The sequence below is a fragment of the Eptatretus burgeri genome, chromosome 16, assembly GCF_056783735.1.
Source record: "Eptatretus burgeri isolate ZD-2024b chromosome 16, Ebu_testis_v1, whole genome shotgun sequence".
Classification (NCBI taxonomy): Eukaryota; Metazoa; Chordata; class Myxini; order Myxiniformes; family Myxinidae; genus Eptatretus; species Eptatretus burgeri.
Genome location: NC_140976.1, coordinates 22,405,299 through 22,432,275, shown reverse-complemented (window position 1 = coordinate 22,432,275; position 26,977 = coordinate 22,405,299). Strand labels below are relative to the sequence as shown.

The 26,977-nt window shown below is 44.4% G+C and overlaps 1 protein-coding gene across 3 annotated transcripts in view; it reads right to left on the bottom strand.

Moving 5' to 3' along the window:
- Nucleotides 1-26,977, bottom strand: part of LOC147010702 (uncharacterized) — a 94,378-nt gene that overhangs the window by 56,375 nt on the left and 11,026 nt on the right. For all 3 annotated transcript variants that reach the window (XM_085859906.1, XM_085859908.1, XM_085859907.1), the window contains one exon: nt 21,261-21,374. In XM_085859906.1, coding sequence (XP_085716032.1) covers nt 21,261-21,374 — 114 coding nt within the window. The remainder of the gene's footprint in view (nt 1-21,260; nt 21,375-26,977) is intronic.

The following is a 26,977-nucleotide window of genomic DNA, read 5'->3' as shown; positions in this document are numbered from 1 at the left end:
GACAGTTTCATCAATGGGGGAAAATTGCTGAGAAATGTACATCATAATAATAATAACAATAATAATAATAACAATAATATGAGTTCGCCTCAAAGGAACTTCAATGCAGGAGCCAATTCAGCCCATCAAAGCCTGCGCTATTATTACCAACTTATGGTTATTTGTCCATGATCTATCCTTCTAAATGCTCAGCATTAGCAAAGGAAGCAGCATGTACCGTTTTTAAGTCTTTGGTATGACTTGGCCAGGGTATGAACTGCCGACCTGCCAGGCTCAGAGCTGACACCCTCAGCGTTACATTACTGAGCTGCTAAATCCACATGACCAAATGTCAGTGATGGAAAGTGCAATAATCGACGAAAGCAAATGGTTGAAGAAGCTAAAAGCCAAGATGTCCTTTTCTTTTGTTTGCTTTCTTTTGAATAAATGAGTGGAGTTTGGGTGATGTGAGAATGTGCATAAGTGATAGGAAATGCAAGGCACAGGCAGGAAGGTGTAGGGAAATGAAGAATGAGAATCCATAGTCCAATTGGAGTCCATTTGCTCAGCAGGGCATTGAGACGTGAAATCAAAGACTGATTTTGAATTTGTATCTTAACATTAGTGACCAGACTGCAAATGGAGCAAAATATTTCTGCAAATGATAGAAGGGTAGTAAAAGAATGGCAACGGGATCGCTGGAAAGTTTAAAATGGTCTCAGACCAATATAAGAATCAAACCATGCACTATGACAGCCATGCTGAAAATGGAGAAAACATTGGCTGCAAGTTATCAAGAGGCCTACCAACTCACAGCAATCCAAGAAACAGCAGTTTTTATTTTTGTTTTAAAACATACAACTATAATTAGTCACCATAAAACATTTTCTGACAAAATATACTGTATATACTTACATTTTGAAATGTGCACTCACTCGCCTTTGAGCTGTCTAGCCTGGGACTGAATCAAGAACCAGCTTTAAACTTTCATCCTGGTGTATCACATGCAGGGCAAGGCATCAATGTTTGTGCTGTCCATCAAAAGGAGGTGGAGCCAGAGAACCCATCTGCCAGCATCGATTGTGGTGGATGTTAAAGACCCCACAGGAAGCGAGTTATCCCTGGCACACTGAACAAATTCCAAATTCCTGCCGAAACTCTCTCGCCAACCTTCACCGGTGAAGTGTGGCGCATATGCCAATACTGCATAATACCCTAAAAGTCAGCTGAGGGAGGCCTTCATCTTACAGTGGACTGAAAACACAAGCTGATGATAATTATAATAATTAATGAATGATGATGATGTTGCTACATCATAGCATTATCACACTATGTTCATTTACAAAACGTGACAATATGCTATTATGCAAACGTAATTACATTTGATGAGCAAATAAGCGAGATGTTAACGGATATCTTTAATCACTCGTTGGAGTCAGGACAGATACGGAGGATTAGAGAGTAGCAAATTAAAAAACCGTTATTTAAGAAAGGATCCAGAGAAGAATTAGAGAACTATAGACTATAGGAGTGTGGGGAATGTCTCGTCTTTTGAACAATAGACTTTTGGGAACTATAGGAACTCCTCGTGGAGGAGCTAGAATGCAGAATGGATCAGGACATAACAGAAACAACACAACAGGACACACCAACAGCAGGGTTGAGGGACAAAATAGAGGGAGAGTTGGAGAAATAAGTAATGTGGGGATCTTTCTTACAGCTGGCACACCTTGTATTACATTGATAAAATTGGAACAACATTTCACTCATTCCACTCATGAAACAACACTCCACTCATTGGAAAAATTGGAACAACTTTCCAAGGGCAGACTAATTGGGTATTCAGGCATCGGCCGATGGCGCGAATCATCAAGGGACCCATGCTCCATAAAATGTTTTTCACGTTTTCAGCTTTAGGAGAGGAAGGCGATTTTAGAATGTATACTTCAACATGGTATATTAATTGTTGAGGGTTGGAAGTCGATTTCGATCGATCCTGAAAAAAAATGCAGCAGTCATTTATTGCTGTTAAACTAAACATTTTATCTGCTTTAAACAAACAACATTTACCACAGTTAAAGCTACAGTTTCAAACTTGATAGTAAATGGTTATTAGTCTCCTACCAGTTTTACCGGAGTGGACTATAGGTTTGCTGTCCGTCCGTCTGAGCAAATATATGATACACCTCTGGTTTTTCAGACTTTTTTTCCCCCATACCCTTTAACACATTCAATTGAAACTTGGTACATTGCTATATTATGATAAGTTACAGAACAAGTTTGAGTTTCATGGCATTTCATCAATTTTTCAGAGTTATGCCCTTTTTGAACTTATAAAATATCACATCGATAAGAAGACATGTATCATTCTTCTTAACCATAAATGTGATACAAAAAACTGGGTTTGTATCCTCTTTGTCCAAATTTTTTTTTAATTTTTTAATGCCTTACAAGTATCCTTAGGCACGGCAAATCACCGAGTGCAATCCTTGCCATGAGGCTGCTTTGGCAGCACTGAGACAATCAAAATAAAAATTAGGGATACATCTCTTTTAGAGGAAGTCAGATTAATCTGAATTCTTTAGAATATCAGTATTCACTTTGAAAAAAAGAAACTGAGCTGTTAGGGTTAGGGTTCGGGTTATGTGACACAGTTGTGTTAAACGTGGAAATCTACTGCTCATTTAAGTACATCGTGGTCTCAAATGTTACCATTGAAGCATTTGAATGAAGCTCTAGAAAGGATACTATCATGTAGGGCAGATCCTAGATAAGAGTAAAATCCCTTCTTACCCCAAAAACCTCCTTAAAATCCTGTTCCTTGAAAAGAGTAGGTCCTCATGTGCTCATAACTTGACCAAATTCCAACTCGCACTTCTATTCCTAATCTATGGGCTGTAAAGGACACCGTGGTTGAAAGCCTTCAATGAGAACACCCAACAAAAAAGAAGCTTTACCGGCTTTCTCTGAAAAAGTAAAGCCCACTTACACAGCCAGTGGGAACTTCTTGCATAGCCATTGGGATATCATCCACCACGATATGAAACTACAAGATACAGTTACAGTACTGCAGCACCAGACCGAACAAAATAAGAGGGAGAGATTCTAATTTTTCACTGCCATTGCCCAGAGGATCAAAGGAGAACAGGATTTTATAGACAACATCATCTTTATGAATGAGGCCTACTTCCATCTCAGCTGCCACGTGAACAAACAGAACATGCAATTTTGGGCAGAACACCTCCTGCACGAACATATGGAACAACCAGTTTCTATCGTGAAAGTAACGGTTTGGTGCGATCTCAAACATCGAAGTATAATCCGACTTTCCTTCTTTTAGGACTAAGCCGGACAAACAGTGACATTCAACACAGATATATACGTGGACATGCTGCAGAGAAGATTCCTTCCGGCACTGAGAAGGAAGCAAGACATCACCATGAATGCAGTCATCTTCCAGCAAGACGGTGCACCACTGCATATATCTCATGGTGCTTTGGAGTTTATAAGACATCTCCTGGGTGATCAACTCAATTCTCGAAAGACGGACAACTCATGGCCTCAAATCTGTTTCCTCCCAACCACTACCGATGGGGATCCCTCAAAGCTAAAATCTACGAAAACAATCCACATGCATACACTGCAGGAGTTGAAAGATAATGTCATAAGAGAAATCGGACATACACCATCTCCATTTCTCAGCCGAGTCATCGACAACTTCAGTGTCATCCGGAGGCGTGATTTGAGTTGAGCACTTCCAACTACTAATTATATCGCTCCTTATTGCTTGTTGAAGCATTTTCTCACCATAATAGCAAAACTTTAACTAATCCTGCATATTATTACACAAAAGCAAACAGAATCCACCAATAATTAAAAAAAAATTGGATTAAATAAAGTGTTGCACATCATTTCAGACATATAAACCGACCGCAGCACAAAACTCAGTTAATTTAGTCACCTCAAAAGGTAAACGGAGTTTAGATTGATAACCCTGTTGGATTTGGGAAGACTAATTGACGCTCGTGGTTGCTTTGCAACCTTCCAGGCCACGGAGTTTTCCATGGCACGTCGGCCTCCAGGACCGGGAGTTCAGGAGGAACCCGAGCGCTTTCCCTCGTGGCGAACCTCAAACCCGGATCCGCAACAATATATACTAGTGGGGTATGCTTACAAGTGGTAAGCAATAACGAACCATGCTTTGTACATAGGTACATAATAGATAGAAGCTTAATGATTACAGGCAAGCATCACCGACATCCTTACTAGATATGAATTGAGGTTTTTGTTTCAAAGTTTACAGTTACAGAAATTACAATTTTCAAATGCTAGATTTTAATTGAGGTTTGTATTTCACACTTTACAGTTATTAAAATGTACAAACTAACATTTTAATTAAAGTATATACATTGCAACACTCACCACTGTGCTGTGCACTTTTTTGGGGTCGCTCACCTGCAGTGAGCACAAGGCTGCACTTATTTTCGGATATTTTCATTTATTGACGCTTTCTGACGGTTCAGTGATTTTTGCCATTGCATCGGCTTCGATGTCTGTTGGCATTGAAGATTTCAGCTTACTACGTCACCCAGCAGGTACCGAACATTAATATCAGTCACTCAGTGAGTGGTTAGAATGAGCGTTATATAATACAAGTAGGGTATGCTTACACATTGTAAGCAATAACAAACTGTGCTTCCCCATTGTCTCAGGTCATTCACCTGAATTTGTTTTATTTTCATCTTTTTTCTTTATTTATTTATAGTTTCATTTACAGATGCTTTCCGATAGTTCTGTGACATTTCCCAGTGTATCGGCTTTAATGTCCGTCGGCACACGAAATTTCAGCTTTCAACGTCACCCGGAAAGTACCACACAATAATATCAGTCAATCAGTGAGTCAGTTAGCCTGGCATCCTTCCGATTGATGAGCAAAATGATTACCAGCTTGCTGGGATGATTGAGCCATTCTAGTACCCTGCATCGGAGTGGCAAACCATCCAGGATTGTGCCCAATAGCTCAGGAAACTGCTCACACAACATGAATGCTCTGCACAGAATATGGTCGCAATGGATGGATGGATGGTGAGTCAGTGAGTCAGTGTTTAGAATGAGCTTGATAATATATATATATATATATATATATATATACATATTGTTGTGAATTCGCGCCTGCCGGCGTGCGGTCGACCGCGTGTAGCCAAAAGCGGCCGCCTCGCCCACCGGAACGGACAATTCAGTCGTGACCCTCCGGGAACTACCGCCCGGAGCCAGTCACGGGTGGGGGTTTAACCTCACCACGATCGTGCCAATTGCCCACCTGCGCAGGATTGGGTTGCTCGCCAAATTCGACCTACCTAAGTACCTGCGCAAGTGGTCGACTGGGCGATCGTACCACGCCACAGGCCGACTCTGGAGACGAAACGCTTAAGCGGTTCGTTCCGTATTACAGGGATAACCGAGCGGAGTTATTGTCGGCCTTGACGGTTCCGATTAATTACCGGGCGTTTTAAAGCCACTATCAATCCCTTATGTGATGCAAGATGGAGATTCAATAAAAGGAAGGAGACGAAGCAAAGCGGGAAAACAGTTCAACAAGTAAGCACATTTATTTCACACACACACGGAAGGCACGTATATACAGCCATACAATCATGCAACAAAAGCAAATGCAAGGGAAAGAGTTACACCCGAATAAAAGGGACAATGTACAGGCACAGACACTTAGGCAGTTCTACTTATTGGACACGACGCCACAGCATGCATTCAACCCGAAAGAAAGAAAGCCACCCTTATAGGCAAGGAGGCAGACAGGTCCGTAGACCAAATGTACGTGGATCCTGGAGGATCGGCCAGGTCCACGAGACCGGGAAGGTCTTACCCGCGTCCTCGTGACGCGATGGCGGGCAAGCCACAATGTTCGCGTAGCTGCGCCCCGACTCCTTCCCCCTGGTGTGGTCGGCGAGCCCTCTCCGGCGTGCTCCACGCGAGCGGTTTTGTTGGCACCACGTTTAGGGTGGGGGAGGAACGGGCCCCCCCCCCGGCACTATCTCAGCGCGGATGGGGGGGGGGAAACGCTGATGCTCAGGGAGAGGGGAATGGCTGGCTGGCCTGGACCCCGCGACGAGACGAGCGACCCCCACACCGCAACCTCGTTGCCGACCGCCGTCTTCGCTTGACTTGAACTTGAACTCGACCAGCCGCCTGCAACCGAACCGCGCGAACTCCAACTCCCTCCAACTTCCCTGCAACTCCGCGCGAGTCGCCTTGCGCTCGCATCTTTATAGGCCTCAGGAGGAGCCTGTATGCAAATATTCGGATCAAAACGCGATTAGAGGCGGGGCCACGCCACCCTCTGTTCAGCCATTGGTCGGGCAAAAAGGGGGCATGAAGCATTCCTGACCCACTTTTCGGGGCGAAAGAAACGCATTCACAGCGGGTTCGGAGGCGGGGAAACACTACCCGATGCTCGGTCATTGGACGGATGAAAAGGGCCGTGAAGCATTCCTGATCCGCTTTTTGAAGCGAAAGGAACGCATTCACAGCCCATGGCATGACGTATGGTAGAAAGGCGGAGGTGGTGGGAGTTTGGTTGTTGGCGGGCGTCATTTGAGAATGGTGGTGAAGCGATGTTTGCGGGATGGAGTTGTGGAGGTAAAGAGGCGAAGGTGGTGGTGTTTGAGTTGTTGGCGGGTGTCGTTTGAGAATGGCGGTGAAGCGATGTTTGCAGGATGGAATTGTGGAGGTAAAGAGGCGAAGGTGGTGGTGTTTGAGTTGTTGGGGGATTAATGGTCGAAAATAACAATAGAGAAAGAAAAAATGGCTAACTCAAAGCGTCACAGCCCGGATGAATCACACATATTCCCTCTATGCAACGGGTTTGGGCTAACTACACGTTAACTTACCGAGATATCTCACCTGAGGACTCTTTATGGTGTAATGCGAATTTCCACAACCGTAACAATATTAACGGGGTATGCTTACAAATTGTAAGCAATTACGAACCATGCTTCCCCATTGTCTCGGGTTGCTCACCTGCATTTATATTTATCTTTTTTTTTTCTTTTCTTTATATCGCCATTTACAGATGCTTTCCGACAGTTGTGTAATTTTTCCCAGTGTATCGGCTTCGATTTCCTTTGGCATGCAAAATTCAGCTTTCTACTTCACCTGAAAGGTACTGAACTTTAATATCAGTCAGTCATTGAATCAGTGGTATAAATGAGCATTATGCCACATATATATATATATATATATATATATATATATATATATATATATATATATATATATATATATATATATGAGGCCCCGTGAGGAGGAGTGATGTAAGCGACAATTTTTAATGATATGATGATGACAGGCTTGGATGATAGGGGAAGGGTGAAAATAGTGCTATATGGCATCAACTCCAAAATGGCCGATATAGCCCTTACATCACCCCTCGCGGTGTCTCATATACACATACACACACACACACACACACACACACACACACACACACACACACACACACACACACACACACACACACACACACACACGAGCAGAGTATGCTTACATATTGTAAGCAATGACGAGCTGTGCTTCCCCATTGTCTCAGGTTGTTCACCTGCATTTTTACATTTATTTATTTTCAATTATTTATATTTTCATTTACAGATGCATTCCAATGCTTCTGTGAATTTTCCTGATGTGTCGGCTTCGATTTTCATTGGCCTGCAAATATTCAGCTATCTATGTCACCCAGAAGATACCAAATTTTAATATCAGTGAGTCAATAGTTATAATGAGCTTTATGTATATATATATATATATATATATATATATATATATATATATATATATATATATATATATATATATATATATATATATATATATATATATATACATATATATCACACACATGTGCTACACAAGGGAAACCCTTTGCTGTTTCAAACCCTGCCCAGGTTCCACAACAGCTACAAGCAACAGAAATTCACAAGTAGCACATACATGAGAATCCCAATGCTGCACACCCAACTCAGCCGCCCAACCGTTTTCATCGCTTATTGGTAAATCATCAGTGACAGCAGACAAAAACATGCACCAATGAGGGACCAAAGCATGTACCACATGTAAATGTCAACAGCAGTCAACATATAAATGAAAAACAGACCCACTCACATCTCTCCCTTGTGAGTGTAGGGAATAACCAATGAGCTCTCACCTAACCAATTAAACTCAGGTGGCTTGGATTATTTTAATCAATCAACTCCTCCCATGCTCTTCTTGCTGAAGAAGGCTGCATAAAACAGCCATGAAAGGCTACATAAGATTAATATATATGCATATATATGTTGTTGTTCGTCTTTTGGCTGCCCCCGTTAGGGGTCGCCACAGTGCATCATCCGTTATGATCCGCATACTGATTTGGCACAGGTTTTATGCCGGATGCCCTTCCTGACGCAACCCTGGTCGCCTCTTACGACACAGGGATAAGGATTGGGTTTCGCCATGATTCCGGGCTGCCCTACACCCTGTCATTGCGCGGCCCAGTGCAGAGTCCCCGTCCTCAAGCCTCCGAGTAGCCGGATTACAGGCGCATGCCACTACGCCCGGTATATATGCAAATATATATATATATATATATATATATATATATATATATATATATATATATATATACATATATATACATATATATACATATATTGTTTTGTTCTTTAAAAAATTTCTTTTTTCATATACATATACAGATATTCCTTGATTTGCATCGAGAATGCGTTCTTGAAAAGTGTGACTTAAATTGAAACGACTTAAATCAAATCCTTTTTTTTCCATATGAAATACAGCAATGGAATAAGTCTGGGTGATGGGTGGGGAGGAAGACATCATAATTTTCACCTACGATATTATATCACCTTTTTGGCTTAAATAGAGATAATTTAAACACTCATTCTAACACATATTTTAACAGTACAATATTGTGTAAAATATAAGAGAAAGAGAGAGAGAAGAGGAAGAGGAAGGGGAAGGGGAAAGGGAAGGGGAAGGGGAAGGGGAAGGGGAAGGGGAAGGGGAAGGAGAGAGAATTATGATCAAATGGAGAAGGGTAGAAGGCAGTAGGAAGTTTGTCACATGTCATTCTCAACATCCAAAAATGTGAAAAAGGTGACAATGCTCGTTCAGCAGATTTTGAAGTGCCAGGCTCAGGCTCTGAAGTGCCAAAACTTGAAGTGCCAAGCTTCGGAGTTGCTATTTTTTTCAGCGGTTAGAGTTGTTGCCTTTTTAAGGAAAACATCAAGGGATGTCTGTTTCTTGGCCTGCATTTTCGACGTGTAAATGTATTTGTAGCAAGAGATCGAATGTTGCAGTACTCTGTTTACTTTTGCAGATTATTCCCTGGATGGATCACCATTCTGAATGATCTCTGCAGCTTCGTCATTGAGGTCCAAATGCTGAGAGAGATGTTTTAGTGTCAGAGTTCTGAACGCCTGCTGCTCTCTATCGTCGGCATTTTCCTTTGCAGCCTGCTGCTCATCGAGCTCCATTAAATCTTCATTTGTTAATTTCTCAATGTGAGATCTGAACAACTCTACAACATTGCCACCTGGCAACATTGCCAATCACGTTCTGCATTGCCACATAGTAAAAGGGTCATGCAGTCTTTTGAGGGCTTGAATTCTGTGGCCGTTTTCTCCTCGCAGGAGATAAATGTCCTGGATAGCATCCTTTTCCAGTAAAAGACAGTCTCATCCACATTAAAAACCTGCTTCGACCTGTATCCACCTTCCTCAGTGGTTATCTTCAAAACTTTGACACAATGTTCCGCCGATTTTTCATCGGCATCAAGCAATGTGCAGATGGAGGGAACACAGAAAGGAATTCAGCCTGACCGAGGGACGACCGAACTGCCGCGGGATTGAAAGAAAGATCGAGGGGGTGAAGGAGGGACTGTTGAAAGGATGTTCGATGGAGGGGAGATTTTTAGTAAACTGTTGAAATGGGCCAATAGGGTAAAGGAGGAATGATTGAAAGTAACAGAGGGATTGAACAGAACGATGGTGTGAAGGAGGAAAGATTGAAAGTAGCAGAGGGGGAGGGATAAACATTACAATGGAAAAATACAGTCTAGCCAATGCAGGCCCCCCCCAAACAGCCCTTTGACAAGGGACCAAAGACTAGCTATACAAAGACTAATGAAATAACTCATCCTCGGGTCATCTATGTGTCCATGTATGCTCTCCACCTGGGGTAAGTTTTCCAAAACCATAACAAAATATATATATTTTTTATTTTGTAAAGAAGAAGAAGGCGTTTCCAACCAAAAGTAAAAAAAAAGTAGATTGACTCCGCTAATTTGAACAAAAACGCGAAAGCGGACCCGGTCTCAGGCAAAGTTTTGCCGGCTTCACAGCCAGCTTCATCAGGCACAAGAGATCTAATTTGCTTGATGAAGCAGGCGAAATGTTGCCTGAGACCAGGTCTGCTGTCACTTTTTTTGTTCAAATTAGCGGGGTCGACGTAGTTTTTTACTTTTGGTTGGATACGCCTTCTTATTTAAAAATGTGTAATCCCAACCACGCCAATCTTATTGTTAGAAAGTCTTTGCTATTTTCACATGTGTATGAGCGTTTGGTGCTGTTGTGCCCATAAATGTTTCATGCGGTCTGTGAGTGCCATGGTGATGTGGTGCCGGCCTGTGGTTCTTGCCTTTCTTGGCGGTTTTCCCACCGGATGTGGAGAGAACTTCCGGTTTATTGTTGGTTGGTGTGAGAGAATATCACCATTTTGTCTTTAATTGCAGAGCATAGACTTTCGCTATTGGTACCACACACACACACACACAAGCATTTAAAGGCCATTTTCCCCGCTAAAGCAGGGGTTAGCCTTGCGGGCCCCATGACAATCTTCTCCACTTTACCCTGTTTTCTGCATCTCCCCTTCTTAATCCCCTTGCCCACATTTCCTCTTCCACCACATTTAGCCAAGTTTTTCTCGGTCTTCCCCGTCCTCTACTTCCGACTACACTCATTTCCAACACTCCTCTCACCCAGTCACTTTCATCCTTCCTCAACACATGACCCAACCATCTCAACCTGTTTCTCTTCACAACTTCCATCACAGACTCTATTCCCATCATCTTCCGCAAGTCATCATTTGTCTTCCTCTCTCTCAACGATACTCCACACATCCACCGAACCATTCGCATTTCCACCCTTTCCAGCCTTTGTTGCTGCTCCATGTTCAGTACCCATGTCTCACTCCCATAAATCATCGTACTCCTCACACATGTAGCATACACCTTTCCCTTCAGCTTCAACGACACTCCCCTCTTTGTCAGCACGCCACTCAGTTCCCGAAACTTCTTCCATGCACATCTCACTCTAGCAACCGTCGAAGAGTCTGATCCACCTTCTCCATTCAGCATGTCTCCGAGATAGCAAAATGTTTTCACCCCTTCCAGCTTCACACCATCTCCAAGATCCAACTCAACAATTCCTTCATCTGCTGCTCCCTCGATGCACACCTTACACTTGAATGTAGCTGCCACACTGGTTAATGACCCTCTCACCCCACAACATTTTCGATGAACCCATTCAGCACACATTGTACACTGAATGGAGTTCACTCCGACACCCTTCCTGCACACAGCACACGGCCACTTCCCAGTCCTTTCCACCTCACCACATGCTTTACCACTTGCCATCACCTTCGTCTTTCCGATATTCACCTTCAAACCTTTTGCCTCCATACATTCCTTCCACTTGTTCATCTTCTCCTTCAGTCCATCCATACTCTCTGCAATCAACACCAGATCATCTGCATACAGCAGCTCCCACGGTAAACCCTCCTTTACCCTCCGAGCCAGCACCTCCATCACAACTACAAATAGAAGTGGACTTAGTACCGACCCCTGGTGCACTCCTACCCTCACCTCAAACTCACCACTGTTCCCATCCTTCGTCCTTACAGCTGTGCGTGCTCTCTCGTACATGGCCATCACTACTCTGATCAACCATTCCTCCACTCCTAACTTCCTCAATGCCCATGCCATTACTTCGCGTGGGACCCTATCAAATGCTTTCTCCAGATCAACAAACCCAAAAAACAACTTCTTCCTCTTCTCCATGTACTTCTCCTGCAACTGCCTTACAATAAAAATTGCATCTGTCGTTCCTCTTCCTGGCACAAATCCAAACTGCATTTCGTCAATCTTTACCTTCTTCCTTATCCTCTTCTCCAACACCCTTTCCAATACCTTCATTCCATGCTCCAATAACTTTATTGCTCTATAGGAGCCACAGTCCAGAGGGTCACCTTTCCCCTTGTACAGAGGGACGAGGGTACTCAGTTCCCAATCCACTGGAATGCGGCCTTCTTTCACCACCAGATTACAGATCTCTGTCATTCTCTTCACACCCCAACTTCCCGCTGCCTTCAACATATCTCCCACAACTCCCGTCGGCCCTCCTGCTTTTCTACTCTTCATTGCTCTTATAGCTTCCTCAACTTCCTTCTCAGTTATCCTCTCTGCTGGTCCTAAAACTGGGTTACTCTCGATGTTTCTATCCCATTCATTTTCTACATTCAACAGCCTTTCCATATATCTCTTCCATCTTCCTTTAATTCCATCTGAATCCACAACGATTTGTCCCACTTCATCCTTCAAGCAACTCACCCCCGTCACATCAAATCTCTCTCTCGCTATCTGCTTTGCAATCCTGAATACCGCTCTCTTACCCTCCTCCGAATCCAAGCGTTCTCCAAACATTTTCCTATGGGCCTCCTGCGCCTTTGCAACCTCTTTCTTTGCAGCCTTCTTGGCTACCTTATAACTTTTATGTGCTGCCTCTTCTTCCACCGTATCCTTTGCCTTTTGCCATTCCTTGAACTTCCTCCTCTTCTCTTCAATCGTCCTTCCAACTTCATCATCCCACCACCATGTTTCCGAGTGCCTCGGTGGTCCTTTTGTCCATCCACATACCTCACCAACGGCTCCCAATAGACTATCTTTCATTGACATCCAACCACTTTCAAGCTCAACCACATCATCTTCAACCATACTCAGCCTCTCTCTTAATGCTTCCTTCACTGTCACCTCTTTCAACCTCCACACCTTCATCCTCGGTTGGTACTTCACCCGCCGAATTCTCCGCGCACCTTTCACCCTTATATCGCAGACAACCAGGTGGTGCTGCGAAACAGTCTCCTCCCCTGGGATCACCTTTGTGTCCCGGAGGTTTCCCCTATCTCGCTGACGCACCATCAGGTAGTCAATGGTTGTCGTCAACCCACCTGACGTGTATGTAATAAGCTTATTATTCGCTTTCTGGAATTGAGTATTACAGAGCAACAAATCAGCTCCATCAGCAAACTCCAAGATCCTTTCACCTTCTCCATTTCTCACACCATATCCATAACCCCCATGGACTCCCTCAAAACCGTCTGGACTCCTTCCCACATGTCCATTCAAGTCTCCTCCAACCACAACAACTTCCTCATCTTTCACATTTTCCATCAACTTCTCCATCGCACACCAGAACATGTTCTTCTCTTCATCGCTTCGACCGACCTGCGGGGAATATCCCGAGATGGCGTTCACCAAGAGATTTCCGATCACAATTCTCACCATCATCAACCTTTCACTCACTCTAGTCACACTCACTACACTGTCTACAAACTCCTCAGAAAACATTACACCAACACCATGCACGCCTTCCGGGCACCCTTGCCACATAAACTTGTACTTCTGCCCCTGCCTTCCCTTCACCATTCTCACACCACTTCCCTTCCACCGTGTCTCCTGCACACAACATATGTCCACTCTTCTTCTGACCAATGTTTCAACCACTTCTCCAGATCTCCCTGTCATTGTCCCTACATTCCATGTACCAAACCTCAGAAACCGATCTCCACGTGGGGCATCAGACGATTGGTCATCATAAATGGAAAAATTTCCTCCCTTGCTTCGATCGGGTTCCCCACCTTGAGTTTTAACGAGAGGGGGTGAGGACCCCCACGGGGTACTTCGGGCTGTACCCTGCCCATCAGTTGTACTCATCATGGTTTCCTTTTGAGGCAATGTTTTTATGGCCGGATGCCCTTCCTGACGCCAACCCTTTTAGTCGCCTTTTACGACACGCAGGGATACGGTGTACCTATTCTGACCGGGGTACACACCGGGGTCGCTATTGGTACCGTTATATCAATAAACATTGCGCTGAAAGGAACTTCGATATTCTCGTCTCATCCAAACCGTTTGATCGCGGTATTTTTCTGGATCCACGGTTCACTGTTATCCAACGTATTAGCAGCCTCACCGTAGGTTACCAGAACCTACATTTCATGGTCCTTCGAGCCAGATGACCGAACAGCTGGACAAGGAAACCATGGACGAGAATATCGCCAACATCCTGACTGCCGACAGTACTCAAACAGCTGACAATACCAGCGACATTATTCCTGTTAGTCCTTTAACCACTAGTGTCACAAACCCATTTGCCTCTGTTTCCACGGCCGCTGTCAGCCCCATCCCAGCTGTGTCCGTATCAGCGACCAAATTACCGGACCCGGCCATCATCAGCATTGGCAATGAATTACCGGCGTCTCCCCGAGCTGAAAGGAATCGACGTATCCCTGAACGTTTGAAAGATTATGTTCTTAACTACGTACCTTCGAACATGAGTGGTCCTTCCCTTAATCAAGAGAGTGTATCAGGTTCTTCCCATGGACGACATTCGTCAAGAAGCCATCAGCCAAAGACTGCCTCACCATGTAGTACACGCAACCATAGTTCTGGCTGCAGTCATGCATCTATTACATCCCAGCTCAGTGGCATCCAATCGGCTATTCTAAAGAAAAAAGAAAGCAGACTGAGCTGGAGGAATTAAGATGTCGATTGGAGGAGGATGAAATGGCTGAGAGACGTGTGGAACAACTGCAGGACGAAGCCCAACAAGCTCAGAATGTGGAGCGTCAAGCTCTGAGGGAGCGCGAACCCCGAACTGTTCATCTTGCAAGACATAGACGTCTAAGGCAGGCAGAACAGGAACTGGAGGAAGCACGACTGATAGTGTCATTCTTGGATGCAGGAGATGACTCCCTTACCTCACCAGTCAGACGTCCAGCCAACACCACCCAACAAGCGATTCCGAACAATGGCGAATCGTCATTTACTCCATCGGTTCAACCAAACAAACAGTTGTCAGCGCAGCTGCCGCTACTGAGGTCAGAGCCGGCAATAGCCATCACCGAGGAGCGACAACCCACTCCTCAATTAAGGATGGATGACAATACATCACTCAATGAGAATGTAAAGCAAATGCAGCCAACTGCATATCTTGATGGTGTATCATCAAACCTGCCTCCTCATGGGATGGCTACAGGGCACTCAGTAGGTGGACATGCCCCGGCATATTCATCCACTAACACCGCTCCATTCCAAGCTTCGAATTTCCATCCAAATATGTTGCCATGTCATCAGGCACCCTACCTACCATCTTTGGTGACAGCACATGAACATCCGCCTGACCCATCTGAGGTGCCTGCAACAACCAACCTCATGGACCTGCTGATAGCTTCATCCAATGGGGTACCAAAACTGAGTGTTCCTTATTTCCAGAGTGGCAGGGAAAGTGACTTTGCCCTTCTCAAGCTGGCATTGGATAGTTTGATGAGTAATCACACATACTTGTCAGAGGAATACAAATATCAAGTACTCTTAAGCCACCTAAAGCTACCGAGTGCGTACAAGCTTACTCAGGCATACATGCATGATCTGAAGCCATACACGGTGGCCTTACGAGCCCTGAAGGACAAGTATGGACAGCCGAGGCAACTCGTACAGAGCGAGATTGGTGCTATGTTGAACATGACACCAGTGAAGACTGGAGATGCAGAAACCTTTGAAGACTTTGCTCTGGCAGTGCAATCACTCGAGGGTGAACATGGATTCGAACTACGATGTGGCTCACATGTAGACAGGCTGAAAAGCAAACTGCCGCCAACTTATCGTGATGGATTTGTTGAGCACTGCATTAACAAAGGCCTCTTAAATGCAGATTCTAATCATGACCTACACATTGCACCATCTAGTGGATTGGCTGCAGGCAAAGTCTCGAGCTAAATGTGTAGCGAACCAAGCTGCTGTCCTCTACAAATGTGAGGGCCAGAGATCAGAGAGAAAGTAACAGCGTTCTTCATCTGTCAAGGAGAAAGAATCGCATGCATCTGTGTTTTACAACTCCGTCACCAATGTCTGGCACAAAGACACAGCCGTCGGGTAATGTTTCTTCAACAACCCAAGCCCTACTGTCCTCACTGTAACACAAATGACCACTACCTCGGTTCATGTACAGAATTCAGAAACCTTTCCGCAGACCATATCATCAAGTGGATAAGGGAACATGACCGGTGTTGGAGGTGCGGTCGAACACATATGGCTGATCGATGTACACTCAAGAAGCCGTGCATGACCTGCAAAGAGTTACACCTAACCATCCTGCATGACACTACACAGAGATTCACCAGCACTGTCCTTATGACAGGCTCATCACCATCTGCGGTGTACCTCGACAAGCCTTCCCGTCCACATGATGTCATGTTAAAGGTCGTGAAGGTGCTTCTTTATGGCCCACAAGGATCCATGGAGACCTATGCCATCATAGATGATGGTTCAGAAAGGACCATGCTCTTAAATTCAGCAATGGAGCAGCTGAACCTAGTGGGTAAACCTGAAACATTACTGCTCAGGACAGTACGTGAAGATACGGTGCAGTGTCCCGGTGCTTCTGTCAAGCTTAAAATATCATCGGTCAAGAACCCAAAACAAAGATATGCGATAGATGGAGCATTCACTACCACAATGCTGTGTTTATCTGAGTATTCTTACCCAGTGGCCGCTCTTCAGAAACGGTATCTCCACCAAGCTGGGCTTCCACTCCCTCTGATTGATAAGGTTCAACCAACAATATTAATCGGGTCAGATTACTCTCACCTCATCTTACCAAGGAAACCTGTGCGGTTCGGCTCAAAGGGTGCTCCAGTAGCTGTTTGTTCCAACCTGGGCTGGTCACTACAAGGACCAGCCAGCATACTGCAGCAAAGCGATGTGACTGAACTTCGAAAGTCAACCTTCCGGTTCCGGTTCCGGTTTTGACTGCTTTGACTGCTTGGCCATCTGCTTGGAAATCTGCTAACATCACTGCCCTGCATAAAAAAGGTGCAAAAACAGATCCCTATAACTACAGACCAATCAGCCTTCTCCCAATCATCAGCAAGGTGATGGAATCCATCATCGCTTCAGATATGAAATCCTTCCTCTTCTCCAATGGCTTGATTTCCAATCATCAATTTGGTTTCAGACCAGGTCACTCTATCCTGGATATGCTGCTTCTGCTCTCCCATCAATGGATGGAGGTCCTCAATGCCAGACAGGAAATCCGAGCCGTATCCCTGGACATATCACGTGCTTTTGACACAGTCTGGCACCCTGCCCTACTCACCAAACTCTCTTCCCATGGTATTCAAGGCCATCTCCACTCATGGCTCGCAGACTTCCTCTCCTGTCGCAGTCAACGTGTGGCCCTATATGGAGTTCTTTCATCCCCTCTTCCTGTGCAGGCTGGAGTTCCTCAAGGTAGCGTTGTGGGCCCTGTTCTTTTTCTGGTTTTTATCAATGATCTCTCGGACTCTCTGGAAAATCCTCTATTTCTCTTTGCCGACGACTCCACGCTCTGCCGTACCATCTGTCATCCCTCAGACCGGCAAGCAGCAGCTTCTTCGCTCACTGCAGATCTGGATAAAATCACAAACCGGTCCAACACATGGAACATGTCTTTCAATCCAGACAAATCTCACACTCTCACTATGTCTCTTCGAAAGGACCGTTTACAACCCCCCCCCCCCATCCACTTTCTCAACAATCCTCTGGAAGAAGTCTTTTCTTTCAAGCTTCTAGGTCTCACTATCTGCCATGACCTTTCCTGGGAAAGTCACATTTCCAACCTCGCCTCAAAAGCCAGTCGCCGACTGGGAATCCTCCGTCGTGCTAAGTCCTTCCTCGGCCCTCTTGAGCTCCTGACCACTTACAAAGCTTTTGTCCGTAGCCTGATGGAGTACTGCTCTCCCCTCTAGGCTGGTGCTCCTGCCTCCCACCTTTCTCGGCTTAACGCTGTCGAAACCAGGGCATTTAAGATCATCGGCATCTCCCGCAATGAAGCTGAGTCTTTGGGCCTCTCACTCAATCACCGCAGGTTGGTCGGTGGTCTTTCTGTCTTCTACCGACTCCTCTCCAGCCTTGCCCCCCTGCTCTCTCTGCGATTTGTCCCCACCACATTTCCACAGGGCGCTCAAGGTCCGCCAACAACCCCCTTCTGGTAAAACTACCAAAATCACGAATCACTGCTCATCTTCACTCTTTCATTCCTCTTTTTTCCCGCCTTTGGAATAAACTTCCTCACTCTATTCTTTCCCATTCTTCCCTCCAGGCTTTCAAAACAGCTGTTCACCACCACCTCTTATCTTCCCCCATCCAAATCCTCGATCTTTTCTACCCCCGATAATCCACCCAAGCCCACTTCCTTCATTTCTCCTGCTTTCCTTCCTGAAAGTCCCTGAAATGTCCATCTTCTCTTCGCCATGTTCCCCGTCCCATCCCCATCCCTCTCCCTTCCATAGTTCACCTAATGTGTCTGTTCCCCACTGTTTTGTCCCTTCCACTCCCGCCCCTCTTGTCTCATGCCTCCTTGCTGCGAGTTGTGTGTTTGCTCTCATACGAGCCTCGACCAAGGTATACAAAAAAAAAAAAAAAAAAAAAAACCTTCTCTGGAACCGTTTCGGCGGATATACAGACCTCAACCGACCGTTCACAGTTTGAGTCTTGGAACGACCTGGTCATGGCGGCACATCAGTGTCTCAACGGGGTGACCTCAAATAAAGACTGTCCTACCTTAAGTGCTCACCGGCGTGGGGAGATAGAGAATCTTCTGCTTCAACGCTCACAGCATGATAGTTTTCCGGACGAAGTCCAAATACTTGCAACGGGTAAGGATATACCCCTCAGAAGCCGACTGGCATCTCTCTCACCTGAATATGACCTCACTCTTGGTCTCATCAGAGTAGGAGGAAGACTGCGTCAGGCAGATATCCTTGAACAAGATTCTGTGCATCCAATTGTTTTGGATCCTCATCACCCAGTAACCAAACTCCTCATTCGAGAATATGATGACCAACTGCTTCACTGTGGTCCGGAGCGAATTCTCGTTGAAGTACGTCACAAGTACTGGGTTTTACGTGGTCGAGAGGCTATTCGTCGACACCAACATCAATGCCAAGAGTGCCGGAAATGGCGCGCCAACCCAGAGGTGCCAAGAATGGCTGATCTACCACCTGCATGATTACGACTGTACAAGCCTGCCTTCTACTCTACTGGAGTGGATTGCTTTGGTCCTTTTATCATAAAAATTGGAAGAAGGACAGAGAAGTGCTGGGGTATAATCTTCAAGTGCCTCACCACCCACGGTGTACATTTGGACCTCCTGGAGGGTCTCGATGCTGATTACTTTCTAATGTCCGTTCATCGCTTCATCGCTCGCAGGGGGAAACTTCACGAGATCTTCTCGGACAGAGGAACCAATTTCCGAGGAGGAGATGCCGAGCTTCGCCAAACCTTCTCTACCCTCGATCCTGTTCTCACTCAGCATCTCGCCAAGCAGCACGTGAGCTTTCACTTCAACCCGTCCAATGCACCGCATTTTGGCAGCATATGGGAGCGGGAGATCAGGTCGGTGAAGAGCAGCCTACGGGTCATACTTGGAACCCGTACTGTGACGGAGCCTGTGCTGCGTACAGTCCTCATTGAAGTTGAGGGCATCCTTAACTCCAAACCTTTGGGTTATGTGTCTTCAGACGTTGCTGATATTGATCCTGTTACACCCGCTGTGTTATTGATGGGACGTCACTACGCATCGCTACCTCAAGTGGTGTATCCTGATACGGAGTCTCTTCTTGGACGCCGTCGCTGGCGTCACAGCCAGATCCTTGCCGATCACTTTTGGTCGAACTTCATCAAGTATTACCTCCCAAGTCTCCAGTTTCGGCAGAAGTGGCAGAAGGAGAGCAAGGAGTTCACTACTGATGATGTGGTGCTAATCGTCGATTCCCAGTTGCCTCGTAACAAGTGGCCAGTTGGTAAGGTCATGGAGACCTTTCCGGGGCCAGCTGGCCATGCTCGAACTGCCAGGATTCCAGTTCGTGGAAAAGCTATATTCGACCTCTCGCTAAACTGATCTGGCTGCCAAAGCTTGAGGACAATGAATGAGGGGCGAATGGATTGAGAGACTTTCTTTTTTCTACAAATTTATTCCACAAATTTGGGGGTGGCTGTTAGAAAGTCTTTGCTATTTTCACATGTGTATGAACGTTTGGTGCTGTTGTGCCCATAAATGTTTCATGCGGTCTGTGAGTGCCATGGTGGTGTGGTGCCGGCCTGTGGTTCTTGCCTTTCTTGGCGGTTTTCCCACCGGATGTGGAGAGAACTTCCGGTTTCTTGTTGGTTGGACTGAGAGAATAGCGCCATTTTGTATTTACTTGCAGAGCATAGACTTTCGCTATTGGTACCGTTATATCAATAAACATTGCGCTGAAAGGAACTTCGATATTCTCGTCTCATCCAAACCGTTTGATCGCGGTATTTTCCTGGATCCACGGTTCACTGTTATCCAACGTATTAGCAGCCTTACCGTAGGTTACCAGAACCTACTTTTCACTTATACATACATACATATATATAATATATATATATATATATATATATATATATATATATATATATATATATATATATATATATATATATATATATATATATATAGTCTGTGTTGTATTGTGTTACATATACAACACACACTCATACATATTATGCGAAGCACTGTATCCTTTTTCCTTTTTCAACATTTCATCTTCGTTACTTCTGTGTGAATGCTGGATTGTGATGATGATAATTTGTAAGATTTTCTCTGTTGGATCCAACCCCTTGTTAACAAGAAACTTACCAATCAAGATTGTGATGATGTCATGACAGACCAAACTTGAAACAGAAAATCAGCGAATTGTGACAATTGTATTTTCACAGGAACATGAAAAATAAATGGAAAGGAAATTTATCTGAGATACAGCAAGAGTTAAATTTGAAAATAGTTTGATTCAATTCCCTACAGATAGTTGTGACACTGATGACATTTTATGTGGTATAATATCTACAACCCTAGAAAGGATATATGTTCAACTACCTGAGAATATTGCAGGTTTCATTGCCAATCTGCGTGGTTCTCCAACAGTCGTGGCTTTTCGTGAGCCCAATGGTACAGCCCTTGGAGAAGGGGCAGGTCTATTCCTCTTCTTCTCTGTCCCAGGGGAGGTGAAAGAATAAATAATATAAATGGATTCAGGAGAAACACTCACGTGAACAACAAGGATTATGGACCTGAAACAGCAGGCGACCACATTTCTGACCTTGCATATCATGGGGGTGCTATATTCGTATTTCATAGCAAACAGATCTGGTGAGGCACATCTCTCTTGGCCAGGATAGGGCAGTAATTTGCTATTTCACTGGGGTTACTGGCACCCAATCACCTACTCTTTTTGAAAGGTACCATGAGATGTTTAATGCTTGCAGATGGGACACCTGGTTAACATCCGTCTGAAGGATCCAATGATGCAATGCCCTGCCTGTGAAGCACCGGCATGACAGTTTAGAGTCAGGTCAAGAATCAACCTCAAAACTAGATGGCTGAAAGGCAGGCACTCTACCTCTGAGCTATCCTGTCAGCCCAAGCCCCATTTCACCACAGGTCACAATCCTATGCCTCATATCAATGACATTGTTGTAGTCCTAAAATTCACAATGCCATGTTGTCTTCCTTTCTTTAATGTGATTATTTCAACATCATTTTCAAGGTCATTTACATTATTGCATCTGGAGACAAATGCATAAATATTTTCATCTTATCTTGTTACAGAGAATGTAAATTTTTTAGCTTTCCCGATATATAAAAGCTTCATTTTGACAATGCGCAGCCAAAATATGGGAGGTTGAGGGCATAATGGTCTGGAAATGAAAGCAAGGACACAGATTTGCATCTTTTGAAATAATCCTTTGTAAATATGCCAGCTTTATACTTCCCTTGAAAACAATTTTAGCGGTTTCTCATGCAAGCAGAACATGTTCAAGATGATTCAGAAAGCGGGAACTTTCAATAAAGCAACCCCACCAAACTTCACTGGTCACCAGTTTGTGGTAACAAGGGAATGCGTCACGTCTGAGTTGCATTGAGGTGAAAACAGATGTTCATGGTTCTGCTCGTAATCCTGTCATCCTGAAATATTGTTGTAACTATTTTTGTCACAATTTCAACCATCATGTAGAGCAAAGTACATCACCTTCTTTGTTTTCAGTGCAATCAAAGATGCATGTTTAGTGTTTCTTGTTCCAACATTTAGGCAGCTAAGGAAATTGTTAACAGTTCCTTCTTTCACGTGGGGCTTTACTCAAAATCCATTCCAGTTGATCAGGATTTACATTAGTCAGACAGTTTTCTAAAGAAGAAGAGGCAAGGAAAGGAATGGCTCTGAACACTAATCACTCATAATCAAAATAATTGCAAGGATCGCAGAGTAGAAACACAACTATTTTGAGGTTTTGACAAACATTTTTGAAAAAGACAACTTGCACAACTATTGCACTGCAACAAAAGCTCCAGATGGTCATGCACGTTCTCTTAAACGTATGTCGTTCATGCAATTCATGGCACTGTGGGTCCCCCCCCCACCCCCGACAACAATATTATTTGATGGCTTAGCACATTGTTGAGATTTGCATGTGACTAAATTTGAGATTGAAGACCACTCAGTCTGAAATAAACATCCTTCACTTTTCAACAAACTGTTTACAAGTTTTACTGAATCACTTATAAACAATGCTTGTTTGGGAGACACGCCAAGTGAGAATTAATCAATGTGGGAACCATTCAGTTATATAAAGAGCCTCAAAATTATTGAGGCAAAAGGTTACAAAAAATTGTCTTTTCTATTCTATCATTAATTGGTATCACATAACAATAACTAGAACGGCAGTTGAACGCTTATCTCTGCAAGACTGAACAGTTTACATCTTGTATCCCTCTGATGGACCAGATCTACATCTGGATCTCAACCAAAATCTAATAGATGCGTTCCTGTCATTGACCCAATGCATCCACAAGTTTTGTCCGAATCCGTCCATAAACTTTTTGAGATATTGTGCGATGTATCGTTTTTGGCCCTTTATCTCAATGGTGAAGAATCACGATTGAAAAAAAATCTAGTTTCCTGATCTCACCAAAATCTCAATTCGTCCTTATATCACACACCCAACCTGTCCACCAAGTTTCATCCGAATCAGTCCATACCTTTTTGAGATATTGTGCTCACAGACAAACAAACAGACAGGGGTGAAAACATAACCTCCGTCCACCTTTGGTGGTGGAGTTCCATAACTAGCATATAAGACCCGTCACCTCACTGACGGGAATACCAGTCTTTGCTGCGATGGCTAATCTATGGGGCAAAAAAAAGGAATCCTGGGAGATCCTGCCCTCCACATGAAGATAACGAGCATTGCAAGTTGGTGTGTGCAGTTTCGACACTGTGCCGATCTACCCATACAGCATACACAAACCTTCCTCGGAGTTCCCTGAATCCACCGTCGTTGGTTTCATTGAAATCCATTAAATTAAGGAACATAAACGAATTAGTTACCAGAAGTGGTTTCTGAAATAATACACCACTTTAATAATGAACATTAGTACAGTATTATTACATCATTGCAGTCTGATTTATTATGAATGTTGCGTTATTATTATTATTATTATTATTATTATTATTATTATTATGGAACTGAAACGGTAAACATCAGAAATGGGTTCTGAAATAATACACTGCTTCTCATTGAGTCATCATCATCATCATCATCGTCATCATCATCTTGTCTAGGGAAGTGAAGGTCTAGCTGTAGATCTTCTGGTCTGCACTGCAGATGGTACTTGGTTAATTTGGTGGTTGGTGCAGGATGGAGTGCACATGATTGGGTGATGGTCAATGCAAGTAGAAACGCTCATCCCACCAAACCTTGTCGAGACACTGTTTGAAAGTTTCAACAGACTGAGCATCCACAACATTCCGGAGAAGACCGTTTCAGTCTTTGACTACCCTCTAACTGAAGAAATTTTTCCTCACGTCTAACTTACACCTCGGCACAAATAGTTTAAGGGAGTGGCCCCACGTTGAAGGGTATTGAGCCGAAGAGAAGAAATGTTGCAGTCAAATCCAGTCGATTCTGTGTAGCCTTAAACATTAAACATGGGAGGACAAAAGTCTGAATCTTCAGGTCATTGGTGCTTCCAGTCTTGCTCTATGGATGTGAGACTTGGACTCTGAACAAGGATCTGAGATGGAGACTTAATTCCTTTGGTACCAGGTCCCTTTGGAGAATCCTTGGCTATCGCTGGTTGGACATTGTGTCCAACGAGCGGATGCTGAGAGAGACTCAAATGAGATTTGTTACCTGCATAGTCCGTGAGTGTCAGCTGCGGCTGTATGGACATGTGGCTCGTTTTCCTGACACTGATCCTGCTCACCAGATTCTCTCAGTGAGGGAGCCTCATGAGTGGAGGAGGCCAATTGGCTGACCACGTGCCTCGTGGTTGCAGCAGGTTGATCAGCATCTCAAGGAGATGGGGATGGGCCAGGTATCTGCCTGGGAGATGGCCAGACGGAGGTCCCTGGAGTACCGGCGGAAAGTGGCCACAGTGACGCGCTGCTCCGGCGCATGCCCCCATACCTGGCCTGACCTGACCTTAAACATTTGGATCATATCACCATGGCGACAGCGGTCGAAAAGGGAAAACGTATTCAAACACCGGACCTTTTCAACTTCAGCAATGTCCATCAGGAATCTAGAGTGCCAGGCAATGTTGCTGTACTCCAACAGTGGGTGTATCAGTGCCTCGAACATCACAGGGAGGGTTTCTTCATCTAGACTCACAAAATATCATAATTTGATTAGCCCAAGTGTTTGGTTAGCCTTGCTAACCTGAAATGCCACGTGCTTATGGAAGCTCAATTCCCTATCCATGATAGTTCCAAGGTCGATCTCTTCAATCACTTCCCACAACTCTGCATTCCCCATATGGTACAACTTCCTGATGTTACCGCCACCCAGGTGCAGAGTCTTGCATTTGTTCAGATTGAGAGGAAGCGATCATAGCAGTGACCATTTCATGGCACTATCTAGGTCCTTCTGGATGACTGAAGTCGATGCTTGGTCAAAAGCTGGTCCATACACTTTGGCATCATCTGCATAGAGTTGGATACTGCTACAGATTGAAGTCAGCAGGTCATTGATGAAGATGACAAATGGCATCGGACCAAGGACACTACCTTGCGGTATTCCACCGAGTACGTCTGCCCAATCTGACTTCACTCCATTCACAATGAATCTTTGACGTCTCTTTGTGAGGAAAGCTTCCAGCCACGTGACGAGTGGTTCTTCAATACCATATGATCTTACCTTCTCTCGGAGTCTGTTGTGGAGGACCGAATCAAAGTCTTACGAAAGTCGAGAAAAATAACATCAACAGGCACTCAGTCATCCAATGATTTAGTGCAGTCTTCCAACTTCCACAGGAGCTGAGTTATGCAAGACCTCTCAGGGTTGAACCCCTGTTGAGCATCACAAAACAAGTCATATGACATCAAGTGTTTTCCTTTGGCATCCCTCACAATCAACTCTATGACCCTCGCAACCACCAATGTCAAGCTGACAGGTCGGTACTTCCCGGATTCTTTACAGCTTCCTTTCTTATATATGGGAGTAATGTTGGCATCTTTCCAGTCACATGGGAGAACACAATCTTTCATTGATTTGTTGAAGATTGAAGTCAGGGAAATAGCTATTCCCTGAGCCGCCTGCTTGAGAATTCTCAGGTGAATTCTGAGAAGGATTTTGAGGAGTCATGAATAATACACCGCTTTAATCCAGTAACTTTGCAATCACAACAAAAGCAATACAGTGTCACTACATTAATTGTCATGTGACAATTAAGAAATGCAAATTAATTATTTACCATAATTAGTTTCTGAAATAATACACTGCTTAAATAATGAAAGTTAGTACAGCATTATTGGCCTCTATGTGCTGTGTCATTGGAAGGCCCGTGACACTTATCCTTTTGATATTTGCTGATCATTTTAACAATCGCTTTTTTGTGTTTCACACTGAATGGAAAACGCAAAGGTAGGGCATGGCGATTGTACGACAGGTTCGACATTGTGTTAGGCCGGAACTGCATCAAAATATAAATGGTGGATGTTGGAGTTAGCCATCCTACGCCATAATGTCATCCCAGACATCATGATGTATCACGACAGACAGACAGACAGACAGACAGACAAGCCGGTAGGCAACATGGGTGGTCGCTATATAGTTGCATACTAGTAGGGGTGCAAATTAACGGCCGCCCGGTCGCCAATGGCGCCTAACTTTTGTGCTGGGTGGGTACACAATACTGCCTTACCTGCCCGGCTGGTGAATCACCGGTGATTCCTGTTATTTTGTACAATTTGGACTAGCTTCTCTACTAGTTTTCTCAACTAGAACTACTGTTTTTGTCCGCAGAAATCCGTAGAAATCACCGGTAATTCTGCGGTGGCCATTTTGTCTGTTTTCATCTCGTTCCAAATCACGCAAGATTGCGCGAGATTTGACAGTTTGCCGCGGTTTGGACGCATTTTCTCATGTCGAGGTTGGTTAAATGAGTGAATTTGGGTGAATGAGTGAGTTTCATGGGTGAGGTTAGGTGAATGAGTGAGTTTGATGGGTGAGGTTGGGAAAATGAGTGAATTTGATGGGTGAGGTTGGGTTAATGAGTGAGTTTGATGGGTGAGGTTGGGTGAATGAGTGAGTTTG